The sequence below is a fragment of the Cryptomeria japonica genome, chromosome 4 (genome assembly GCF_030272615.1).
Source record: "Cryptomeria japonica chromosome 4, Sugi_1.0, whole genome shotgun sequence".
NCBI classification, from domain to species: Eukaryota; Viridiplantae; Streptophyta; class Pinopsida; order Cupressales; family Cupressaceae; genus Cryptomeria; species Cryptomeria japonica.
Window position 1 is genome coordinate 654,904,501 of NC_081408.1, and position 25,880 is coordinate 654,930,380.

Below are 25,880 nucleotides of genomic sequence, written 5' to 3' on the forward strand. Positions count from 1 at the left end.
ATCAAGAGGCACATCCCCCATCTTCCCAACTACTGCCAGTATCTCAAAAAGCAAACTCCTAGCTGACCTTCCTTTGCTGCATAAATAAGGAATGCTCCTTCTCTGACTGGTTACCTTCCATATGAAACCACTTAAGAGCCTTCAGCATGAGCTGTATCACCTTCGGTGCTACCTTGAGGACCCCCTGCACCTTCCAGCACAGCACCATGAGGTCTTTCTTCTTGTCAACCAAAAAACTCAGCAAGCCCTCCACATCCATCTTCTTGCACATGGTATTCAACTCCAAGTGCGGTCATACAACCTGTCCATAGTTTTTTTAGCCTCAACCAGATTCAAACCTTATGCAGCTGCTTGGGGTTTTGGGAAAACTCCTCCACCCATGTCACTTACATCTCCACCAATTCTATCCATGAAATACACAATCTTTGCTTACAAGTCTTTCTCCACAACAAGGATCTAGCTATACGACTTGCATTGCTAGCTTCCCTTTATTCAAGGCCTTTAACTATGCAGCCATAGAAGTGGAGGAATAGGATACTGTTCTTGGTTTTGTTGTGAGCAACTCACATTGGTTTGATGGTCATCTTGCACCCAGGATAGGAGGTAGACAGCTGATTTTAACCTGACATTGTATGGGACATTGTATGGGAGCTCACTGTGCTCCACAGGGGAACACCAATTGGCATAATTAATCATTGTCTTAATTTAACTAATTAAATAATAACACAAACTTAGGAGACATTACACTCCATCCTTCTAATGAATCTTGCTTGTTAACGCATCCTATGGAAACAAAGGATTGCCACAAAAGATATTCAGTCTTAGAATAAGCGTTAAAATATCTGTAAGTGCAAAAATGCAAAAACCATTACTTGAATCTTGCAACGAATTTGCAACAGCTTCCAACAAAGTGAACTCCTTTTTTCAATGCTGAGAATTAATACAGTAATACATATGGAAATGAACAAGCACAGATAAACAAAGCCAACCTATAGAACCTTTCATTGCTAGAAAGCTTTCCAATTAACTGATAACTTTTTTATTAAAAATGCAAAAAATATAGTCAATCAGATGACAATACATTATCCAATCTAGGCTCTTAAACAACACAGCACAATTGGTAAAAGAAAAGATGAAGCTTTAATTCAACTCAATGCAAAATGTCAAGAGCACGGAAGCACGGAAAATGTGTCCTATCATTAAACCTGTAGCTGTCAAGAATTTAAAAAAATTAGCATTATATTTTATAGTTAAAAGGTCACATGACACAAAGAACTCGAAGCATGCAGTGATGCAGCTCTAAATCGCCTCAGCCACTACCTGTAAACAATAATGAACAATTTGTTACAACCCATGCTTGCAAATTTCACTTAACCACATTTAATTGTTATCACCACAGAGAAAATCTTTTTTATAAAAACAATTGAAGTTTTTGATTACTTGAAAAACAGGTTTTGAAGGGGCCCCGAAACCCTTTACAGCAAATTAGAATAGAGATTAAACATGATAGGTCCAGCTAGAAAATACATAACAACAAACAGAAACAGCTGGCAAAAACAAAAAGCCAGCAAGAGACCCAAGAGTAACAAAAGGACAGCTCAGTGACACCAAAGGGACAGCCAAAAGCACAGGCCAACACAATTGAAGTTAACTGAATGTAATATATTCAAACTGAAAAGGAAAAGCCTTTGTTAATTTCAAAGCTTCAAGTTCCCCTGTGTGACAGATTGCATTAAGCTGACGATTAAAATTGTTCTTCTAAATTCATCATCAGAGTTATAAATCTTGATATAAAGGTTTAAATTTCACATTAAATATTTCACAGTATTAAATGGGTCACTTAATCTTAAGATCAAAGTTAAATTATTATTAAGATTCAAAAGAAATTTCAGGTGGAGGGTTCTTGTTTTAACAACATTACTGAAATACTTAATGATCAGTTTCTGAGTGTTAAAAACTTCTGATCAGAATGGATACACTAGAAGGCCAACTATTGATACAAGCGCTTGAGGTTATTTTCGGAAGGATATTCGCAGATCAATTAGAAACCTTATAATGAAGCAGAAAGCTGCAGGAAATCACAGAACTTTGAACAAGTGGATGGTGTACAAAAGCTATTTTGGTCAGGAATAATACCTTGGAATGTCCTTACAAACACTGAAATAATACCTTGGAGTGTCCATACGAACACTGAAATGCCCAAATTATTACCATGCATTCTGGAACTTGAAATCAACTGGCTCTCCCAGAGGGCCTTGGCTGGATGCTTTGTTGGAATCTAGCCCTCAGTGAGCTTGATTCACACACGGATTCTTCTAACATGGGTTCTCTCTTCTGGTGTGCCCAACAGGTTTGATTGTGACAACGTTCTTAAAGAGGATCCCTGGTTCTTTGGCGAGCTGGATTTTTTCTAAAATCAAGGGTTTCAAGCTTTTTAACTGAGAAAGAACAGGTTGATTTTGCTCATTCATATGTTTGGCTTTTCTGTCTACCCCCAGAAATGTGTCCAACACGTGCCTTAGATGATTTGCGACTCTATTAGCTCTTTCCTGTGCTCTACAAGAGCAACTAAGGATAAGTGGATGGCATCTTGTACTTGCATTTGCATTCAAATGAGCCATTCCAAGCCTTTCCTGCTGCACATGGATAACTATAGCTCCATAGTCCAGGAACTTAACCACAACTGCAACCACATTAGATGTCACCTTTGTCATAAAACCAGCAATCTCCAACACAAGTGCCCTAAGCTTCAGAAACTCATCAAAGAAAAGATATGGAAAGCTGTGACTCATTCTAAATCCAAGGCTCAGTGATCACAAGAACAATGTCATGATAGATTCTTCAGAGGGAGAGGAAACATGCCCATGTCTTTGGAAAATGGATTCTACTCAGCATCTAAAAGATGTCTAAAGACAAAGAGAAGGTACATTCCACTAGGTACAGCCATTTCTTGATGATATTCTTCTCTAGAGAAGCTGCTCCTCAGGATGTTAATGATCTCAAAAGAGTTATTAATGACTATGAGCTTGCTTTAGGCCAGGAGGTGAATGCAAATGCTTGATCGTGTTTTTTTATGTCAATCCCCTTAACAATGGGAAGTTGGATCAAGTTCTCAGATTTCAGCTTGGGAAACTACCTAGTAAATATTTGGGCATCCAGTTCTCTAGTAGATGCAATTGGATTTTGTGGGTTGATCTTCTCTAAATTGAGTCAAGGATTAATGGTTATAAAAGTAGACTTCTTAGTTTTGATGGAAGAATCATGCTTTTGAAATCATTTTTGCGAGTTCTTTCAATTTACCATTCCTTGGACTTACTAACCCCAAATGGGATTTGTTGATGTGTTTTTTATGCACATGCAAACACAGAATAAAATACCAAAAAGTATCTTATCCTCTCTTGAACAAAATCTCTCAAATGGTGAAGATTAGCTTAAGGATCACTTGAGAAGACTCCAAGGTTCATGAATGTAGGGTCACTTCGTGTGGATAAGCTCATTGGTTGATGTGATTATGTTGGAATCACAAGGGGACTTACGTTTGAATGCCTGAATGCTTGATTTGCTAGAACTTAGATCATCTGATGTTGCGATCTTGTGATGCTTCTTATCCTAGACTAACTTGAATTGAAAAAATGGCAAAAGATGAAGGGTTAAGAGAGTCTATTCTAATCCTAGGAATGTAGGAAGATGAGTGAATGATTAGATGGAATCCTACTGAGTGAGGTCTCACCATCAAACTGAACAATTTGACACAAGCTCAGTGCAATCTTTTAAGGATATTTCAAAGATATTCGAATCAATACCATCAAACATCGATCACCATTCAAGTTAATGCATTAGCAATGAATGTAGAACGATTCGAAGTTAAGTTCATATCATTCCAGTTGATCACACAAGGCACACTTACAATCAGCAAGAGGCTAGTGGTATGGACTAAACGGATTCCGCCTGAATACATTCAACAAATTCCTCCATTCAATCTAATTTATTTATCATCTAACATGAAGATCCAACAAGAAACCATGTACATTGTAAAGAAATGACACACTTCACCATAATTTCAATGAAAATGGAGTTCATTTACAACCTAGGCAACAATTTCTACCTTCTCCTCCTACTCTACTCAAATGGCCATTCTACTCCTCCTATTTCTCTGCTACTAACTATTCATTGTTTCTAACTATTAACCTTTACAAATGAAGAGTTTGAGCTATATATAGAGAGCTCATTTACAATGAACGGCCATGATTGAATCTCCATCAATGGCCAAGATTTTACAATGAAACCCTAATTTGAGTTTGTTACAACAAACTCTCCTTAGCCAATAACAAAATTACATTCAATGAGCGTGGACCAATAAATATCAAGGGTAGGTACATCAGAGTTTGTGCATCCATGGGTGAGCTTGGTTCATTGAATCAAGACGTGCTGATGTGGACCTCTCTGATTGGTGGAGTAGCGACTGGGATGCTACCTCAATCTTGCATTTTGTAGACTTGATTTGATTCATCATGATGAAGGGATGTTGAGAGATATCCCTTGATGAATGATGCAACTGGTTGAATGCAGCTCTTCATTGTACTGAATTTGATTCTTGGATTCCCGAAGGAAATTCAAGATTGTCAAACATTCTTCCATCATGTAGGTTTTCTTTTCTTCATGCTCTAGTGCCTTGAGGTAGTTAGATGATTTCTTCTTTGCAGCCTTTTATCTCCTCATGTCGTCATGATGTGGTGGGATCTTTTGAGATCTTCCCTCCCTTGATGTTCTTGTGTTTGCTGATGAAGTCTCCTCTTGATCTTGCATAGTGGTGATAAGAAGTACTTGTCATGGTCAAGTCATTCCTTCATCTTCTGATTGCTCATCTTGCCTCGAAGTACTATCATCTTCCTTACATATCTGCAAAACAAAGCAAGTATGGTATCAAATACATTACAAATGATCTTCACACCCATCTTGTTTTAAATTGACCTCTCACTCTGATTTTATGTGGTTTTTCACTAAATCTGATCAAGAGGAGGCTAATAATAATCAACGAATTCACTGTGTGGAAGACAGATTTAATGTCTAAGGGTAAATCTGGGCTGTCTAATGATGAAAACTGCTGGTTGATAGGTCTCTTAGCTAGGCAAATTCGCTCCCTCTTGCTGTATGATGAATTCACCTTCCTAAAACATCAGATCTATATCTTTAATGTCTTATTTCACCCTTGTGCTGCAGCAGCTCAGCTATGTTTTGATGAAATTCGCTCATGTATTGATAAAATCCGCTGCCTTGCTGAAGAAATTTGCTAAGTCTGCTCTCAAATTCACACTTGGAGAGAAGAATATATTTGAATTGGTGGCTGAAATGAATGTTTTGACCCTTCCTTTATAGGCACTTTAGGGTAAAAGAGCTGTCTCTTCCCATAAGGTCGACTTGATTTTAAATAACAAATCACCTTTCCCATGCTGGCCGACTTCACCTCTTGCCAAAAATGCATGGATTTGAGGAATTCACTCAAAATAGGTGGCAAGGTACATGATTTCAAAAATTCGCTCCAAGTCCTTAGCAAGGTACATGCCTTCATGAAAAAGTTCACTCCAGGTCCTTAGCAAGGTACATGCCTTCATGAAAAATTTTGTTCCATGTCCTTAGCAAGGTACACGCCTTCATGAAAAACATTGCTCCATGTCCTTAGCAAGGTACAGGGGTCAAGGTGAGAAATTCGCTCCATGTCCTTAGCAAGGTATAGGGTCAAGGTGAGAAATTCGCTCCATGTCCTTAGCAAGGTACAGGGTCAAGGTGAGAAATTCGCTCCATGTCCTTAGCAAGGTATAGGGTCAAGGTGAGAAATTCGCTCCATGTCCTTTGGAAGGTACATAACTCAAAATTCGCTCTAGGACCTTTCCAAGGACATAACTCAAAATTCACTCTAGGACCTTTGGAAGGACAACTCAAAATTCCCTCTAGGACCTTTGGAAGGTACGTGACTTGAAGCAAAATTCGCTCTAGGGCCTTAGCAAGGTACACATGATAAAATTCGCTCTATGCCTTGTGTAAGGTACATGGCTTTGAGTTGACCCTTAGTTCAATTCCTTCCTCTTTCTTCTACCTCATTGATTTGAGCCTTAAGTTTTCCAATCTTTCCACATGAAAGCATCATCAATTTGAGCTTTGAGAGCACCTATGGAGGAAATTCGCTTGGACTCTTGAGCAAGGTACACGATCTTATAAAATTCGCTCTCAATGCTTGCAAAGTACATGATCTTTCCAAATTCGCTCTTGACCCTTGGCAAGGTACAGGAGCTAAATGCAAAAATTTGCCCAGAGTCCTTAGAGAGGTACATGATCTCAAACAACTTTAAACTCAATTCCTCACTTTCCTTTACTCTATTGGATCATACCCCATATCTTTAAGTCTTCTCACATAAAACATGTTAACTTTTAGCCTTCAAGAAGGCTCAAGGAAAAATTCGCTCCAATCTTGAGGTAAAGGACGGGGTCTAAGGCAAGTTTGCTCCAGCAAGGTACATGACCCTATGTAAACACTTCATTCAATCTCTTCACTTGCCTATACTTTATTCATTCAAATTCCAAGTCTTAAGTCACTTCAATGTCCATGTTAAATTAATCTTTATAAGTGACCCTAGGGGAAGACTCCTCATTCAATCCATTTTCACCTGACTTGGTGAACTCTCTAGCTACTCAAGAAATTCTATCCCTTCAATGCAAAGATTAATAGCAAGGGCCCTAAGACTGACCAACAACTAAGCTAAGCGGACTAATCCTAGAAAGCGAAAAGTGGGGGTCCCCATTTGCAATGGGGCGATGTATGAATACCTCACAACAGGATTGTCTCCTAAGTGAACAAAATTATGAGATTCTTACTGTAGCATGGTACGTCTGATGTGCACAAGTTCCCTTTAGTGTTGGAAAAAGTCTGCAGACCTATTTTATAGGGATGATTTACGATTCAGGATATTTCAGCAGTAGACAATATACTTGAAGTAAAGCACCTCGATGATATTCCCTTTCTGCCACAGAACTCCCTCCAGGCTCCCATGCTTCCTCTTTTATTGCTCACAGCTGCCCTCTGATCTTTTCTCTCTTAGTTGGCCTGTGAAAAACAATATTCTAGCTGATTCTCAGTGCTGTCATCCATCTTGGACAATACTAGGTGGAAAAATGTGGCCCCACTAGCCGTCTCAATCCATAAATTCCCTTCCATGAGTTAATCTTTCAAGATCTTGTTTAGTCTACTTGAATGATGATGACAGTCTAATATGGACCCATGACCCTTCACGATCTTATATAGTAAAAGCAGATTATTAATTCTTGATGGATTATTCGCCTGATGTGGAAGAAACTGAGGTGATTTAATTTAAATAAGGCATGTCCAATACCAAATCCTTTGCTTGGATTTGCAGTTTTGACAAAGCTGCAGAGACACAGCTTTTATGGGCCTTTTTGTTGCTTTGTTTATTTGAATGATCCCAAGATAGCTGAACACTTGCTTCTCTCTGACCTATTGATTAAGATATTTGGAACTCTTTTGTCTCAAATCTAGGCTTTCTTTGAGTCAGAACTTTCTCTCTCCTGTCTGCCTTCCTTTCTTGGCCACATGGCAATTCAAACATTCGACCTCTCTAATCTTCTTCTCTGTCACTCATTATATGGCATATTTGGAAGGATCAAGACCATAGACCTTTTTGGGTTAACTGGTCTCTGTTGGAACAAATTTGTGTTAAGTTTGAGGCTGCAATCTATGAAGTGTGAATTCTGCTGTGAGATCTGCTCTTAACAGCACTCCTAAATTCCTTTCTGTTGGAGATAAAAAGGTTTTGGCCCATACAAAATGAATTAAATTGCCTAGCAATAAAGGGTTCAAAGCCTCTCCCATCAATGGTCCTCTCCTGCTCCCCAAGCTTCCTCCCCAGGGTAGGAATCTTTGAGCTCAAATTAGATGGTGCTTCTCAAGCCAATTCAGACTTAGCAGGGACTAGGAGTTTTATTAGGCATACTCTTGGTCAGTCTAGTGCTGGTTTCTTTCTTCCACTCTCTTTGCAAAAGGGCTCATGCTCAGATTGGTGTATCAACAATCTTCTTCATGAAGCTTACATCGATTGCCCACAGAGTTTCTTCAAAAATCTGGCAACATCGTTTGTGAGAAGCAAATGTGTTTGCAAACTTCTCGCAAATGAAGGTGCAGATTCAGTCTCAATTAATGTTAGCAAAGTTCCAAATGCATGGGCAAATTTAGATGACATACTAGCTAAGAATTCCTGTTTTCCTCATGTATGATATTCAAGATTTCATCCATGATTGTCTTTTTATCATTGAGTCTTGTTACAGCTTTCAATGACACTTGTATTTATGACATGATGTGCAGCTTGTTATGAAACTTTTTACCCAAATGTAATAAGGATTAGTATTTCTTTAATTTGTAAATGAAGCAAAAGAGTTGTTAAAAAAGACAACAATTTGTAATTTTGATTGTGGGGTACAATTAAGGATTTAAAAACGTGTGTCAGTTGTTCAACTATCTTGGAAAACTATATATTTCCTGATAAACTTTGAAATTTACATGTGGAATCTCTTGGATGACAAAGCAAAGTAGGCAATTAGAATTGGGGAAGGGGATGCAGAGCATGTCCAACCAATGATACAAGTAATTGAAAGATGGAAAAGAAAATAAATGTTATGGTTTTAACGAAGTGTTTAATTAATCTATAAATCAGAAATACGCTATGGATCTGCAATAAACAAGCCTAACATTAGAAAATGGAAACAAAACACTCAAAACAGAACATTGCACCTGTCAAATGTCAGATCTGGGAGTAGAACTTGGATGGAAATCATTGTAGGATGTGGCTGAATTCTGGAAACTTCAGAATATTGTATGAAAAAGGGACAAGCCTGGCCACACTAGATGTGCACAGCTGGTTACAATCTGTGTAAAGATAGTGCAAGTGGTCACAAGAGGCACAAATGTCCCTGCACCAGAAAGTTCTGAAACTTTCGCCAATTCTCCATCTTTAAGTTTTGTGCTTGTTTCTGCTTCAGACCTCAAAAATCAGATACAATGATCTGAGCTATGGAGCCATGAAAAATGGTTAGTGTTGCATAGGCGACTGCCTTAGTCAGTTGCCTTGTGGGCATATTCCAACTTGTTCCACAAGAGCAATAGGAAGTTGATGGTGCATCCAGACCTATACAAAAGTCATAGTGGTGTAGGTAAATGTGTGAAACAACAAACCCTAGGAGCCGGTGACTACAACAAGAGTGGCATGCGGTTGTGATGGATGTTAAGAGCAATGAAAAAAGTGATCACAAAGAGGCAATGACAAGGGTTGAAGGATAGGAGATCACAAGGGTTTCACTGGGGGCAATCATTTTAAGAGGATGGATGAGAGCTTATATGGCATGGAATGATCATAATTAAGAGGAATAGGGTGTTTGGATAAAAGTATAAAGGAAAATCTACAAGATAGACACTATTCAAGGAAAAAGGGAGGTCACCATAGCTCAAAATGTGCAATCCAGTGTCTCCAGATTTCTGTTCCTCATCATGCATATGCAATTTGTTGGGATAAGTGTGTCATACACCTTGCAATCCTCATGGTTTTATTTATTATTTACTTATTAATTATTTGTAAGCCCGCATTGAAAAGGGTGTCCCACTATGACTTCGCCATTATGTCATGTGCATGCATTGATATACCTCATCATGTAAGATGTGTAAGGGAATTTATGACAAAGCAAGATTGTGAGAGAGGTGTAAGAGAATCTATGACCTGTGTAAGAGTATGTAAAGAAGTACATTGTTGACTTAAAATTATCGATGCATATGATGTGTCATAAGGCATCTTTGAATGGAGGAATAAGACCAGAATGGAGTGCCCAATTCGGGCAGATGACTATGACATGTTATTACAAGTTACAACAGGTGTAGGAGAATCTATTAAAAATGGTCAAAGACCCATCTTGAACTATAGCATTGAAATTTAGGCCATGAGAGTTTCGGGACCATTCCTCTCATATGTTGACTCATGACTTTGTGAGCCCACTTGTAGTTTTCTCTTCTTGCTTCTCTATTAATTCAGTGTTTGAGATGGAGGTTTCATATAGTGTATTTTCAAGTACTATTATGCTACCAAAAACTCTCCAAATTTGTTGTTGGTATTATCTCCCATGAAGGCTTGAGCCTAAAGTTGTAATATAAATGTTGGGTGTTATTGGGAATACAATTTGTTCAAGATTTAGAAGCTAGAAATTTTTCACAAAGGGTTTCCCCAAAGTATATCTCTATGTAATGGCTTTTTGTGTATGTTTTTTATCCCTGCAAGTTGTATGATCATATCTTATTTAAACTTCTCTCATAGATTAGTGAGAAAGTGTTTTCATTATCTTAGCTTCCTTTCACAATTCACCTTGGAGATGTGTGGAGAGAGAAAGTTTGACTGTTTGATGGAATCATGAGTGAAAAGAGTGGGGAAATTTGGCCGAAACATGGTGTGATACTAACTTTTAGGGTTTATGAATGCCTATAACATGGTTAGCGCTAGGTCACAAGGCTCAAGTAAATTTTGGTGTAGAATAAACAAGACCGGCTGTGCTATGTTTTCAGCTACACAGATGGTTATTGATTGCATAAGGGGTGTGCAGCTAGCATTTAATGCTACAAGCTCCAAATTTTTAGTGAAGGTTTTCTAAGGTTTGGAAATTCCCATTAAGCAATCATTGGGAAGGTCAAATTTAGTTGTAACATGGTCCTAAAACACACTTGGTAAATGGACACCAAAATAGTACCAACAAACATAATAAGTTACAAGGTATGCAATTTCCATTATTCTATGTATACCTTGGATAGTCCTAGCCAAGGCAAAGTGTGATTGTCTTCATTTTTACCTCCTTGAGGCTATTAGCTTACACACCACTCAATCTTTTTACCAAGAGAAAGAATGGCCAGTTCCTAGGAAAATAACAGATATGTAATCAAGCTTCTAGAATAAAAATATTTTTTTGTTGAGAATTTCAATTGTTTACTAGTCTCTATTAAAGCAGTGTTTCTCTAAATTTTATCAATGTTACCCCGAGTTTCTGGGACGGGGGGACAAAGAAATGAGTTTCCGGGACGTTTTTTTTTTTGCCCGGAACAGGGGACGGCTAGCTATATATATATGAATAATGAAATTTAATAATAGCAAGTAGCAACATAATAACATTTATAGATTAGAGTCTTGATTCTAATTCTAATTATTTGCAGATGATGTTTGATTTCAATGTTCTCGAAAAGATTTTGATTCATCAGCAAAATAAGTTAACTGTTCTCACTCAGATTGAATGATTAAGACTAAGCTATGAACATTCAGATCTAAGAACAGAGTGCACATGTTACAAATGAAACGCAGACTTTAATAATGGTAGTTGTTCATTGATTGATAACAATAATTTATGGCATCCATACATGATAGTTACAGTATTAAAATCTCTTCCAGCATACATGGAAATAATTGCAGAAACATCTGACCTTAATATTGAGCAGATAACAACATACCCAGTGCAGCAAATGGATGAAAAAATACTCGGATTTATGCATAGGTACTCAGAATGAGAACAGCAACAACAAGAATCTTATATCTGCTCAACATTTTTTTTTTTAAAATTTATTGTTGTATGAGCTGGAAACGGCTAGCCGTCCCCGGGACGGCTAGGGGACGGCTTGGGCATCCCCTGCCATCCCGGGGATGGTCAACGGTCCCCGGGCAAAATGTTGACCATCCATGAGTTTCCGGGACAGTTTCCGGGAATTTTCGGGGATCAGGGACAGCTGGGAAACGATTCCGGCCGTCCCCAAGTCCCTGAAACCGGGACGGTTTCCAAAACAAGTGCCTTGAAGCCGGAAACTCCTATTCTAAATAATAAAAATCATGTCTTGGAAAATTGGAAAAATATTAGGAAAAGGTAGGCAATGAGCAATGGAGAAAGGGCATGCAGGGCATGTCCAAAGAAGGATACAGGGTATACCTTAGATGATTCTTGACAGGCCAAAGTGTAATTATGTGATATTGTTTTCCTCCTTGTGGCCATTATATCAGGACCTTTGCATATGATCACCAAAGGATAGAAATGCAGAATCCAAGGAAAATCAGATATGTATTCAATCTTTTAGAATAATTTAAATGTTTATCATAGTTTAGAAACTCACTAAGTACTCACAAGATTTTTTACACCCAATAAACTCACCCATTTGCTCACTAGCAAGTTTTGGCAAATTTTACATTTAAAAAAAGGTGTTAAATACTCATGAGTACTCACATATCCACAAGAGAAACTCAAATACGCTGAGTGATATATCTAGATTCCTCCTTTTTCTTGGAGTCTAAATAGCTGGTATGCTGTAGGACCTTGGACCCATGACATGAATCTTAGGTAGTTATAGTGTGCCAAATTCCATACCTTGAGAGACTGATGCTAATGTTGTTACTCCTGAAAACATGTATAAATGGAATGTAAATTTATTATACTCCATTTGTCTTTACAGACTTGCTAAGATTTTATAGAGGAAGAAGTAAAGATCTCATCCATACATGTACATGAGCAAGCCAGGATTTATTTTTAGGTTCAATATGTCTATAAGCATTAACCCTTACCCTGGCTATTTCAATGTGCCAATGGTTCACATAGAGCTACAAACTAGATTTTAGTGTGCATGTACACAAGATCAGTTTTCCATTTTTAGATGACTGATATTGGGGAGAAAATACTTTCAGTCATAGACTCGTATGTGATAACCTAATAGAAGGCAAAGTTGAAAACAATATTTGTGGAACCATACACACACAAACACCTTTGTTCTGGTCTATGAAAACATTTTTCTACTATAGCAACTGATTGTATGGGCAGTAGAATCATAGATATATTTATACTATCAGATGGCACATCCTCAAAAAAAATCTTGAGAACAATCTAGTGCTTTTTGTCTTGATATATAATCTTTTAACTTCTACTCGCTATTGAGAATTTTTCCAAATATATCGTGGCATTCTAAAAAAGTTTGCAACACACCTGTAAGAGCTAGTAATAAAGCTATTGGATAATTGAAAAAATGTGAGACCAACTACACAATTAGAAGAGATGCCTGACTAATTATTAGAATTTATTAAAAATTTAAAATAAGAGTTTAAACATTAAGTAAATTCTAAATAATACTCAATTTGGTATGGTGAAATCTCATTGTAACAAAGCAAGGTAGGCAGTGGGAAATAGAGGGGTATCCATGATACGTTCAACCAAGGATACAGGGTATACCTTTGATGACCTTGTACAGGGCAAAGTGTATTTATGTGATATCGTATTCCTCCTCATGGCCATTAGAATAAGAACCTCTGCATTTGATAACCAAAGGACAGAAGAGCCAAAATCCAAGGGAAACCAGATATGTATTCGATCTTCCAGAATAATTTAAATGTTTCTTATTGCAATATTTCAATTGCTTCATTGTCATTATAGATTGTATTTATGCTGTTTTAGTTTTTAAATAATGAAAACTAAGTCTGAAAAATTCTAAAATTGGTGCATAACACACCTCACACATTTTTATATTTTATGCTATCTGCCAATTCATTCCATCATGTCTTAATTGAATGACCTATGTCTAGATGGAGTGAGATCTTCATCATTGCATTTCATCAATTTTTCTAGACTGGCATTTCATCAATTTTTCCAGACTGATGCTCAGCAATCTCTTGTTCCTGAAGCTGCATCAGCATGTTGGAGATTTGAGCATGGTGAATCAGGTTGTCTCTATGTCTGACACTAGGCAAGCTTTAAGGTTCGCAATTCACTCTCTAAATTTTGAATGTTACATTCTGGGTGAGACTCCAAGGAGGCCAAGAGGTGTTCATTTTGCACCTCAATGACAAGGTCAAGGACCCTCTTGTCTTTGGTTTGTTATGCAGAATATTCATGTCCAAGTATAGCAATAGAATTGTGACCCCAACAGAAAGTGGCATAGCACATATTTTGCAAATGCGTACTACAGAACTGGAGACAGCTCTTGGAAAGTGCACTGGGGGTGACTTGGTCTTGTTTCTGTCAATTGGAGCCTTCAATTTTGAACATTGATCTGCCTTATGTTTGATGGTTTTTGTTATCACAAAAGCTTGCACCCTTGCTGAGCTATCAACTCAACAACCTCGTGAAGCGTGGAAACAACCCCGAAGTGTGGGACCTTGCACAAGGGGGTTGAATCTCCGGAGAAGGCCGGCTTCCTTCTCAATCCAAGTGCAGGTATTCAACCAACTCAACACTTCAGATCTCACTCCTAAGCCTATCCTAACAGCTTGCAGAGGAAAAGGGAAGAGAGAAATGCTTAAAATGAAAGGAAGTGATGCACCAAGATAAGAGATGTTTCTCTCCCCACTCGAAATGGCACAAGGAATAAATAGAAACACCCAAGGGATGCACAAATTTCAGCTGCAAGAATGACCTCAACACGTGTATGGAGGTTAGAACTTGTTGAATGTCAAGAGGGGAGAAGGTTTCCCACAAGTCACACTCAGAAATAGGTTAACACAGCATATATGTGAAAGAAAGTCACAAACATACACTTATAATGAGGGTAAGAACACATACACAACATCCATAAGTTGAAGGCAAGAATGGTAATTTCAATTCATTCAAAAGCCAATGGCCAACTTATAGTTGCAGAAATACAAAATTATACAAATCTTTAAGAGAAGTGAAAGAGCATAGAATAGCTCAAGCCAGCAGGGAGAGAACTGTTATCACAAAAGCTCGCACCCTTGCTGAGCTATCAACTCAGCAACCTTGTGAAACATGGAGACAACCTCGAAGTGTGGGACATTGCGCAAGGGGGTTGAATCTCCGAAGAAGGCCGGCTTCCTTCTCAATCCAAGTGCAGGTGTTGAACCAACTCAACACTTCAAAACTAACTCCTAGGCCTATCCTAACAAATTGTAGAGGTAAAGGGAAGAGAGAAATGCTTGAAATAAAAGGAGGTGACGCACCAAGAAGAGATTGTTCCTCTCCCTACCCGAAATGACACAAAAAAATCAACCGAAACACCCAGGAGATGCACAAACTTCAGTTGTATGCGTGACCCCAATGCATGTATGAAGGTTAGAATTCACTGAATGCCAAGAGAGGAGAAGGTTTCCCACAAGTCACACTCAAAAATAAATTTAACCCAGCATATATGAGAGAAGAACCACAAAACATACACCTATGATGAAGGTAAGGAAACATACACAGCATACATAAGTTGAAAGTAGGCAAGAATGGTGATTTCAATTAATTATAAGGCCAATGGCCAAACTTACAGTTGCACAAATGCAAGATAAATACAAGAGAAGTGGGAGAGCATGGAATAGCTTAAGCCAACAGGGAGAGAACCCTTTACCATGAGGCTTAACAACCTTATATAGAAAAATGGTTACAAGAGTGATCATGACCCCTGTATGTCAATCTGGGGGTGCAGGGAAGTGCATGCACTTGACTTGTACATGCAAGCAACCTAGCCATACCCACAAAAGGCAATTCTGAGAAGGGTGGATTGACTGAACTTCCAAAGTCAGAGTATGCAGTCATGACACAAGTCACCACAACAAGCATGGCCCCGTACCTCCCTTGATGGAAATCCTGCCAAAAACATTAAATGCACCCATGTGGCTCCACAAAAGAAGGTGCACAAGTCACAAAAACTGTTGAAGCATTTAAAGCCTTGAGTGTCGATCACGCCATCCAGAAGTGTCGCCAATCGGAAGAAGTTCAGGGACTTCGGAACCTCGAGGTTCCGGAGTTCCGGGGAAGAGGAAGGAGAGCAGCAAGGAACTTCGGAACCTCGGGGTTCTAGAGTTCCAGAGAACTGAAAAAAGGGGCGAAGGAAGGAACTTCGGAACCTCGAGGTTCCGGAGTTCCGAAGAGCAGAAAGGGAAGCAAAGGAAGAGAACTTCGAAACCTCAGGGTTCCGGAGTTCTGGAGAAAGGAAGGAAGAAAGGCTAGGAGGGAAGTTCCGAAGAAGGCAAGGGAAAGGAACTTCGAAACCTCAGGGTTCCGGAGTTCCGGGGAACTTAGAAGGAAAGAAAAGGAAAAGGCGGAACTGCATAAAGGAACTTCGAAAGAAGGAGAGGAACTTCGAAAACTCGGGGTTCCGAAGTTCAGGAGAAGGAAAAGCGAGAGAAGGCAAAGAGAAGGAACTTCGGAACCTCGGGGTTTCGTAGTTCCGGAGAAGGAGAACAGGAGAAGGCAAAGGGAAAGAACCTCGGAACCTCGGGGTTCCAAAGTTCCGGGGAAGGAAGAAAAGGCCAAGGGAGGATCTTCCTCTTGACAAGGCAACACTTCACACTTCATGATTCTTCAACTTTCTTTTTGATCAACTAGGGCAGCGTTGGTCCATAGATCGTATTTCTGATCGGTTCTTACTGATGGACCAAGGGTGTCACAAAATGACAACAAGAACCTTTACAATGAGGCATAACAGCCTTATATAGAAAAACTGGTTGCAAGAGTTGTTGGAGCATTAAAAACCTTGAGTGTCGGGGCTGCCGAAGTTGGGGGGGACAAGGAAGCCGGGAAGGAGAAAAGAGAGGCAGCAAGGGACTTCAGAACCTCGGGGTTCTGGGGTTCCGAGAAAAGAAAAGGGCAAGTGAAAGGAACTTCAGAACCTCGGGGTTCAGGGGTTCCGGGGAACTGGAAAAGGAGCAAAGGAAGGAACTTCGTAACCTCGGGGTTTCGGGGGAAGGGAAGAAAGCGACAAAGGAAAGGAATTTCGGAACCTCGGGGTTCCGGAGTTTCGGGGAATAGAAGAGAGAAAGCAAAGGGAAGGAACTTTGGAACCTCGGGGTTCTGGAGTTCCAAGAAAAGAAGAGAGAAGGCAAAGGGAAGGAACTTCGGAACCTTGGGGTTCCGGAGTTCTGGGGAAGAGGAAAGAGAAGCTAAAGAAAGAACTTTGGAACCTCGGGGTTCCGGAGTTCCGGACAAGACAACACTTCACACTTCCTAATTCCACTGTTTTTCTCTTTGATCAACTGGGGCAGTGCTGGTCCATGGAACATATCTCTGATTGGTTCTTACTGATGGACCAAGGGTGTCATAAAATGACAACAGTTTTTCCAGCATTGAAGGCGGTGATTATTTAATTTTTTGGTCTCTGCTGGACTTTTCAGCAGGACACTTGTTCATGTTTCCAGGCATAGGGTTTAGTTTGTTGAATAGTGGGAGTGGAAGTTTCAGAGCAGAGGAAAGAGAAAAAGAACGGAGAAAAGGGAAAAAAGGGGACGCTGGGTTAGGGGAACAGAGAATAGTCTCCTGGAAGAGAACCAAAAAGCTGCAATAAAAAGTATACTGCGCTGAACTTTGTCAGTTTATTAAAGTTTTTTCTTTTTTTTGAACTGTGTCTAGCTGTAGGTATATATTTCATGCTTTGTACGCTCATTTCATGGACTGTCCTTTCATATGAATAATTAAAGATGTTGTCATTCACTTCCAGAAATATAAACTAGATTTGTCTTTATAGTTTATATCTATTTCTTGGCTTACTATCATATTATTCCTTTAAACATGAGTACAAGTTGCTCCAAACAAGGGTGAGTGTAAGAAGAGGTTTGTGCCTTTAATTATAAATTTACAGGTTAAAATCTAGACTGTCCTGCTGAAGCAGAGCATATCCTACCAGAGATTAAGTAGTGCTGAAAAGAAGAATTTTGACTATTTCATTACTTGAACCTGGGTTATTCCAGAGGTTGTTTTTCAGTTCCAGTGTAGAGGTGCATCAAGAAGTCTCCATGAAAGAGTTGTTGAGTACTGTAATGCCACTCAGTTGGATGCATGATACAAATAAACATTTGGTTGCTGAAGATGGAAGGCATGGCCTTGCTGTTGCATTAGGGGTTTGATGCTGCCTGGTAATTAGGTGTTTGGTTTGACTGTGTTATCTTCTCATTGCCCAATTTATCTAAAGTGATGGGATTTGTAATGCTCTAGTTGGTAAATCTTCTCTTTCGAGGCATTTCCTTCATGTCTTTGAGCTTTGTTTTGACCTTAGACTACTGTTTCTAATAATTATATTTTTTAAAAGAAAAAGTTCAAAAAAACTAAGAGAAGTTCCATCTTAACAAATGTATTGAATAACACTCCGTGAGCCATCGTCTTTTCAAGTTTAAATACGTCTATGTTAATGAACTTCTAGTTGGTAAATCTTCTCATTCGAGGCATTTCATTCATGTCTTTGAGCTTTGTTTTGACCTTAGACTACTGTTTTTAAAAATTATATTTTTTAAAAGAGAGAGTTCAAAAAAACTAAGAGAAGTTGCATCTTAACAAATGTATTGAATAACACTCCGTGAGCCATCATCTTCTTAAGTATAAATACGTCTATGTTAATGAACTAGGGCTTCCCCAATGAATCCCTGTGAGGCTTGTTAATAATGTTATCCAATGGGTCAGTCGCTGCAGAGTTTCCAGACTGTTTTTCTAGTGCTGATTTTCCTTTGCATTTGTGGTTCATGTCAGTTATGTACTTGTTTCGTCTGATTTGGCAGTTCAGCCGGGCTTTCTTCTACCTCATGAAAGGGAATTCCATGCACTCCTTGGCATTGATGAGATCAAGAGGACATTTGGTAGAGTTGAGAATATTTTTAAACCTTATAAAGCTTGCAACATTGATTTAATGCTAGTTCTCCTAAAGACTTTGGCTAGTTTATCTATGGCATATAGAACATACTAGAAAGGCTAAGGCAGTAAACGTCTTGAATGACAGAGGTTGAAGGATTCCTCTTTTTCATTGCCTTTCTTCCTGGGTCAAGATGACATTTGGTAGACTTGAGAATAATTTTGAAGTTCCTAAAGCTTGCAAACATGGATTTTAATACCCCTTCCCTTCTCTTAAGGACCTTGGCCGGTTTATAAATAGTACGTCGAACAGGGGCAAGAAAGTTCGGGAAAGAAACGCCTTGAATGGAAGAGATTAAAGGATTCCTCTTTTCAATTTCCTTTCTTACTGTGTCTGTGAAACCATAAAAGCTCCAGACAATTAACATCGCGCTAGATAAAGACAAAATTTAGAAAGAAAACAATCCCCTCAGGATAGGTTAACTATAAGGCCATCATTTCTTCTTCACACATATCAAAAACCCTACCTTTCCCAAATAGGTGTGTTCAACATATATCAATGTAAATAAACTAATTCAGAAATAATGAAGAAACACACTTCCCAGGCTGGGCTGATTCATAAGAGACTAGAATTAAAAAGGCTCAAAATTATAATGGAGGTATGAAGGAAATACATACTGGTGCTGCCGGAGGAAGCTCTTCCACAATGGATGAAGAAGCTAGCACTTCGGGCGGTGGCTGCTGGTCGTCCTGCTGGGTTTGCGGGGGCCTGACAAGAGGGGGATAATAAGTAGGACCTTTTCTGTTCTTGTCGTAGGGATTATGCTTCTTTGGCCTCGTTTTGTTGTGATGGGCGGTGCCCTTCTTCTTTGGCCTAGAAGAGCACTCAATACTCAGTGACAGTGACATGGGATTGCGGTGGACATTTGGGATAGAAGATAAACCAAGAATTTGAGCCTTCGATTTTCTGCACAAAATTCTTTGGCCCAACAATGGTGTTTTACATAATGGTGATGCTACTGATAGCATGAGTGCCATTTTCACTTGCGGTGAGATAAGTCAGTAGTTCATAAATTTGAATGGATCAGGAATGCTTACACACCGCAAGTTGAGCACAGCTATAAAGGATTATCCAGTCAAGGGACCGTACTAGTGAATTTAATCTAGAAGCTCAAAGTTATAGGTGTAATGGTTACGGGTTATGAAATTTTTATGTTTACCCATGTTTTCATGGTGCTGTTTAAGGGCAAATCCGGTTTAAGTGTTTATATGTGAAAATTTTATTAGGAGAAAAGGATTATTTGAAAAAAATATATTAGTAGGCTAATTAAATTTAAAATAAGTTTGAAAAAAAAAGGATTGGATATAAGAGTAATTGTATAATCAGAAAAATAATATTAGTATATCTATATTCTAAAAAATATACGTATAATAATGTTGAGAGATATCACATAATTGTCTTACATATTTATTAGTTGTCAAGAAGTACATGGAGCTGAATAATGCTCCACTATTTCACTCTCATTGATCTGTGGCAATGATTCTATTTTATTCAAAGTAATTAAATAATACCTATAGAGAAACCGAAACATGCATGTATTTACCTGTCATCTAGACGTCAAATTTATTCAAAATTCTTTTTTTGTTTACAAATGTTTGTATGTCATTGTAGATGCCTCTCGGCATAAAAATTTCTAAAATTTCTTCTCTTCTTTTTTATTTGTCTTAAATTTTTCCTCGATGCAAAAACCATTATTATTTCTTACATTCAAAAAATAAAAAATATTCATGAGGTCACCAATTTCACAAATTCTTCCTAAATATCTAATTTAGAAACAGATTTAAATTATTTAGTTGTCCTAGCTATCCTATCTAACATATAAAAAAGTCAAAGGAAAATATATTCAAATTGAAATCAAAGTCATGTTTGTTGTAATCAAATTGTCTAAAGTAGCTCATATAACTATTGTATAAGAAGATGTACATGCAAAAGAGATAGTGAGTTGTGTTGGTGACCGTGGTAGTAATATGGCTTGAATCTGTTCCTAGATCCACAACATCAATTCCCTTCCCATTTTGGATTAAAGGAGTAGGGGGGAGGCCCATGTGTAGGGCAATTGGCACCTCCCACCGACCCTGTGGGGCTAAAGGGCCTATCTGAGCATGAAACATTCCAATATCAATGAAGCAAAAAAGGAGACAAATAAAGATGGGAGCGTCTGGTGATAATGGTAATAATATGGTTGCCTCAAAAAATAAGGGTATTGAATTGCCACCTACTTTGTGCCTTTATTAGTGACACTGAAAACATCTCTATATCTCTCCGTTGTCACACCTAACTACAAAGTCATTCCTCCAATTTCATAGTCACTTATCCTATATGCTAAAAGGATCAAAGCACTCTTCACGCATAGTATAGACTCCATGATTTATGAATTGATCAACACTACCAATGCACATATAGATATTGATATAATTAAAAACGATATCTCATTCCATTTGCTTATTCCTCCAATCTCCAATCTCTTAATTCCATGCATATAACCAGGATTCCCCAAGAAACCAAGATCTCAAGATAGGTTAACTATAAGGTCATTATTTATTTTAACAGATATCAAAGACGGTACCTTCCCCGAATGGGCATGTTCAATGTATATCAATGTAGGTAAATTAATTCAAAAACAATGAAGAAACACTCTTCTCAAGTTCACTTAATTCATAAAAGGCTAGAATTAAAAAGGTTTAAAATTAAAATGTAGGTACAAAGGAAGGAAATACATAAACAAATTGTTCTAAATATCTAATTTATAAGTAGATTTAAATTATTTGTTTTCCTATCTAAAATATCAAGTAAATGAAATACATACTCAAATTGGAATCAAAGTCATGTTTGTTGTAATCAAATTATCTAAAGTAGCTCATATAACTCTTGTACATAAGAAGATCTACATGCAAAAGATATGTAGTAAGTTGTGGTGGTGGTGGTGGTATTAATATGGTTGTCTAAAAAAGTAAGGGCATTGAATTGCCACCTACTTTGTGTCTTCATTAATTAAATGGAAACGTCTATGTATTCTTATCTGTCATTGAATTATCCTCTATATCTCTTTATTGCCATGCCTAACTGCAATGGCATTCCTCCAATTGCAAAATCACTTATCCTTTAGGCTAAAAAGATCAAAGCACTCTCCACACATAGTATAGACTCAATGATTTGTGAATGGATTAACACTACCAATGCACATGTACATGTAATATATAATTAAGAACAAGATCTTGTTCCATTTGCTTGTTCTTCCAATCTTCATTATCTTCATTCCATGCATAGAAGCATGATTCCCAAGAAACTAAGATCTCAAGATAGGTTAACTATAAGGCCATCATTTATTTTCACACACATCAAAGATGGTACCTTCAGTGTTCAATGTATATCAATGTAAATAAACTAATTTGAAAACAACGAAGAAACATTCTTCCCAAGCAATGTTGATTCCTCAAAGACTTGAATTAAAGAGGCTCAAAATTAAAATGTAGGTACAAAGGAAAGAAAGACATACACAAATTGCTCCCAAATATCTAATTTAGAAACAAATTTAAATTATTTAGCTTTCCTATCTAGAATATCAAGAAAGTCAATGAAATATACATTCAAATTAAAATCAAAATCATGTTTGTTGTAATCAAATTGTCTAAAGTAGCTTATATAACTCTTGTATAAGAAGATATACATGCAAAAGAGATGAAGAGTGAGTTGTCGTGGTGATGATGGTAGTAATATGGTTGCCTAAAAAAATGAGGGCACTGAATTGCCACCTACTTTGTGCCTTCATTGATGAAAATAAAAAAAATCTATGTATTTGCCATTGCATTATCTTATATATCTCTTCATTGCCACATCTAACTACAATGCCATTCCTCCAATTGAAACATCACTTGGGGGAAGGACACTAGTAGCCATAACAGTTAAGTTCATGTACCCTAAGCTCTTAAATGGTACATTAGATTTTAACAAAAAAAAATTTGGTTTTCTTCATGTGCAACTTAATATCTTATAGCTATTGTTTAAGCTCCAAGGTAGTTACAACAAACAAGGGAGGATTCATTATGCAAGCAAGGATCAAAAAGTGGTCATTTTGAGGTGACATCTGATACATATTCTTTATTGTCCCATTATCTGTTCACTTTGACCACCACAAAATTTGCACAACTGATCCAATGCTTATGCACAAATGGTCAAGTAATCGTAAATTAAGGGTACCAATAAAGTTACACAATTTTTCTAATTAGTAACTTTTTCTTCAACTATTAGGTATAGAAGCGAGCCCAATAGTTCAATTTTTAGTTTACTTTTAATTAACATGTTCCAATGAACAAGTATTGAATTGTGGACAATAACTGACACCCTTCTCTTACCCTTATGCTAAAAACATCAAAACACTCTCCACACATAATATACAATAGTATACACTCTATGATTTGTGAATAGATCAACATTATATGTATAATTAGAAACAAGTCTCATTTGATTTGCTTATTCCCCCAATCTTCAATCTCTTCATTTCATGGATAGAAGCAAGATTCTCCAAGAAACCAAGATCTAAGTATAGTTTGAGTTGGTCTAATTGTGAGTTGGTCTAATTGTAAAGAATTTATGTTCTTAAAAGATAGGTCACATAAAAGCAAGATGTGTACTAAATTAAACTATTTCAAAAACAATGAATGAAACACTCTTCGCAGACCAGGCTGATTCATAAAAGACGGGAATTAAAATAGGCTCAAAATCAAAATGGAGGTACAAAGGAAGGAAAAACATACAGGTGCTGCCGGAGGAAGTTCTTCTACAGTGGATGAAGAAGCAGTAGGAGGTGGAACATCAGGAAGTGGTTGCTGGTCGTCCTGCTGGGTTTGAGGGGGCCTGACAAGAGGGGGATAATAAGTGGGACCTTTTCTTCTCCTATCGTAGGGATCCGACTTCTTTGGCCTCGTTTTATTGTGATGGGCAGTGCCTTTCTTCTTTGGCCGAGAAGAGCACTCAATGCTCAGTGACAGCGACATGGGATTGTGGTGGACATTTGGGATTGAAACTGAACCAGGAATTTGACCCTTCGATTCTCTGCACAAAATTCTTTGGCCCAACGATGGTGTTTTACATAATGGTGATGCCGATGATAGAATGAGCGCCATTGTTACCTGCGGGAAGATAAGGCAGCAGTTTATAAATTTAAATGGGTAGGGAATGCATAAGCGCCGCACGTTGAGCACAACTATAAGGATTTTCCAGTCATATACTAGTAAATTTAGATTAGCACCTCAAGGTTATGAGTTGTAATGGTTACGTGGTAGAAAATTTTATGTAGTATTTTACAGCACTTGGACAATTTTAGGAGGTCTAAGGGGTGTATTAATAGGGAAATAAAGAAATATTTTTAGGAAATGGAAATAGAAATGGATCTTTTTATAGTCTGTGATAGCGGTCTACAAATGGCTTATATTAATATAGGACTATTTCGCACTTCTTGTAAGAGGCATCTAACTGTGCTACAAACGAGGCATGTACATACCTTATCTCTTACAAGATTTGAACTTGTGACCTCTTTTCCAAGGCTACAAGTTCACCACCAGGACAACTAGGAGAAATTGAAAGGAATATTAAATAAGATAGGAGGAATTCAAAAAAAAAGATGAACTAATGGTGATGAATATCTAAAATTTTTCATTTATAAATAGATTTAAATTTTCTTTCTATTCTAACCTAAAATATCAAGACAATAAAATATGTTTTCAAATTGAAAGAAAATTCATGTTTGTTGTAATCAAATTGCCTAAAGTAGTTCATATAACTCTTGTACATGAAGATGTACATGCAATTTAAGAGATATATAGGGAGTGATGATGGTAATTGGTATGGTTGCCTTCAAAAGTAAAGACACAAAACTGCCACCTACATTGTGCCTTCATTAGTGGCATTGTTGTAGCATCATAAATTGTACAGCTTTAATTAGGGTGTCCAATTCCACACTTTGTTAGCACTCATTTGTCTCATTATACTATGCTTATAGGACTCTCATATGCACTTAATCAATAATTAATTCAAAAAATGAGTTCTTTCTTGATTCTAACCTCATCACACTCTCATTTGGGTGCTTAATTTTAGGTGTACCCTTTATCTTTTAATCATCCCGATTTATGAAAGATCCTACCCTATTTTCAATCTCAAGACATGTTTCCCTTACCTAACCATTATAAATTGTTGTACAAGCTTAACTTTGACAAGAGAACCCTATTATCTCGCATTCCTAAAAAAGTTAGGCTAAAATTGTTGGGATCGGGTTGATAAATGATTCTCGATCTCATGCTTTTTGCTCCAAAATTTGGGAGGATAATAAGGCAGTCCTATCCTATTCAAAACTAGCCCTGTGCAAAAAAATAATAAATCCAAATCAGCTATTCATCAAATTAAACTTAGAATCTCATATATAAGCAATTTTTTTTCTCATTTGTGATATCTATCTAGCATTATCAATTGAAGGTACGAATTGGAGATATCCTATTGTTGGTAGCAGGGTAGCAACAATGCAGGAAAACTGAGAGGGGGGGTGATTCAATTTTCACCAAACTCTAGCATATTAGTCTCAACTTTAGATCTGATTAGGAACAACAATAGCAAAGATAAACACCACATCAACAACACACATAACGCATGGGTTTTTGACGTGGAAAACCCCATTAAAGGGAAAAACCACAGTGGGAACCTACCCACAATAAGATGATACTTTGCAATAGTATGTGTAAATATTACAATGGGGAATGCACATGCATTCAAACACACTGCCTAGAGCTCACTGCTCAAAAACAATAAAGGGTTACAACCCCGAGGAAGGCTCGCTGCCTTACAAGATCGAACAAAAATTCGGATTACATGAACTAAAAGAATAGCATCTCCAAATGCCTGATTACAGTTTCGATTAAGCACACTATCTATGTACAACAACACTTCTCTGCTCTTCTCCACTACCAAAATATAAATTTTCTTGTTAGAACATACAATACTCTCATAGATCATAGATCCAACCGCAGACACTCGTAGACACACATCTTACATTATTACAATGCTTATTTATCAAATCATCAACCTTAACCTTGAGGTTGACTCAACACATAAGACCTAATTACAAAATTACATCACATGATACATAAATCCATAACTAGATCGATACAATGTTGGCAAGGACATCTAGCATGGACCCAAATCAAATCCTCGAACA

General features: G+C 37.7%; 1 protein-coding gene across 2 annotated transcripts; it reads right to left on the bottom strand.

The window, feature by feature from the left end:
* Positions 1-1,016: 1,016 nt before the first annotated feature.
* LOC131053581 (large ribosomal subunit protein cL38) lies at positions 1,017-24,027 on the bottom strand. Of its 2 annotated transcripts, none has more exons than XM_057988207.2 (2): positions 23,431-24,027; positions 1,017-1,320 (listed from the first exon to the last, which is right to left on the bottom strand). In XM_057988207.2, the coding sequence occupies exons 1-2, from the start codon at positions 23,797-23,799 to the stop codon at positions 1,300-1,302; spliced, it is 390 nt and encodes a 129-aa protein (XP_057844190.1). In that variant the 5' UTR covers positions 23,800-24,027; the 3' UTR covers positions 1,017-1,299. The 2 variants fall into 2 exon arrangements, with proteins under 2 accessions (XP_057844190.1, XP_057844191.2); XM_057988208.2 differs by lacking the exon at positions 23,431-24,027 and adding an exon at positions 19,294-19,767.
* Positions 24,028-25,880: the final 1,853 nt, after the last annotated feature.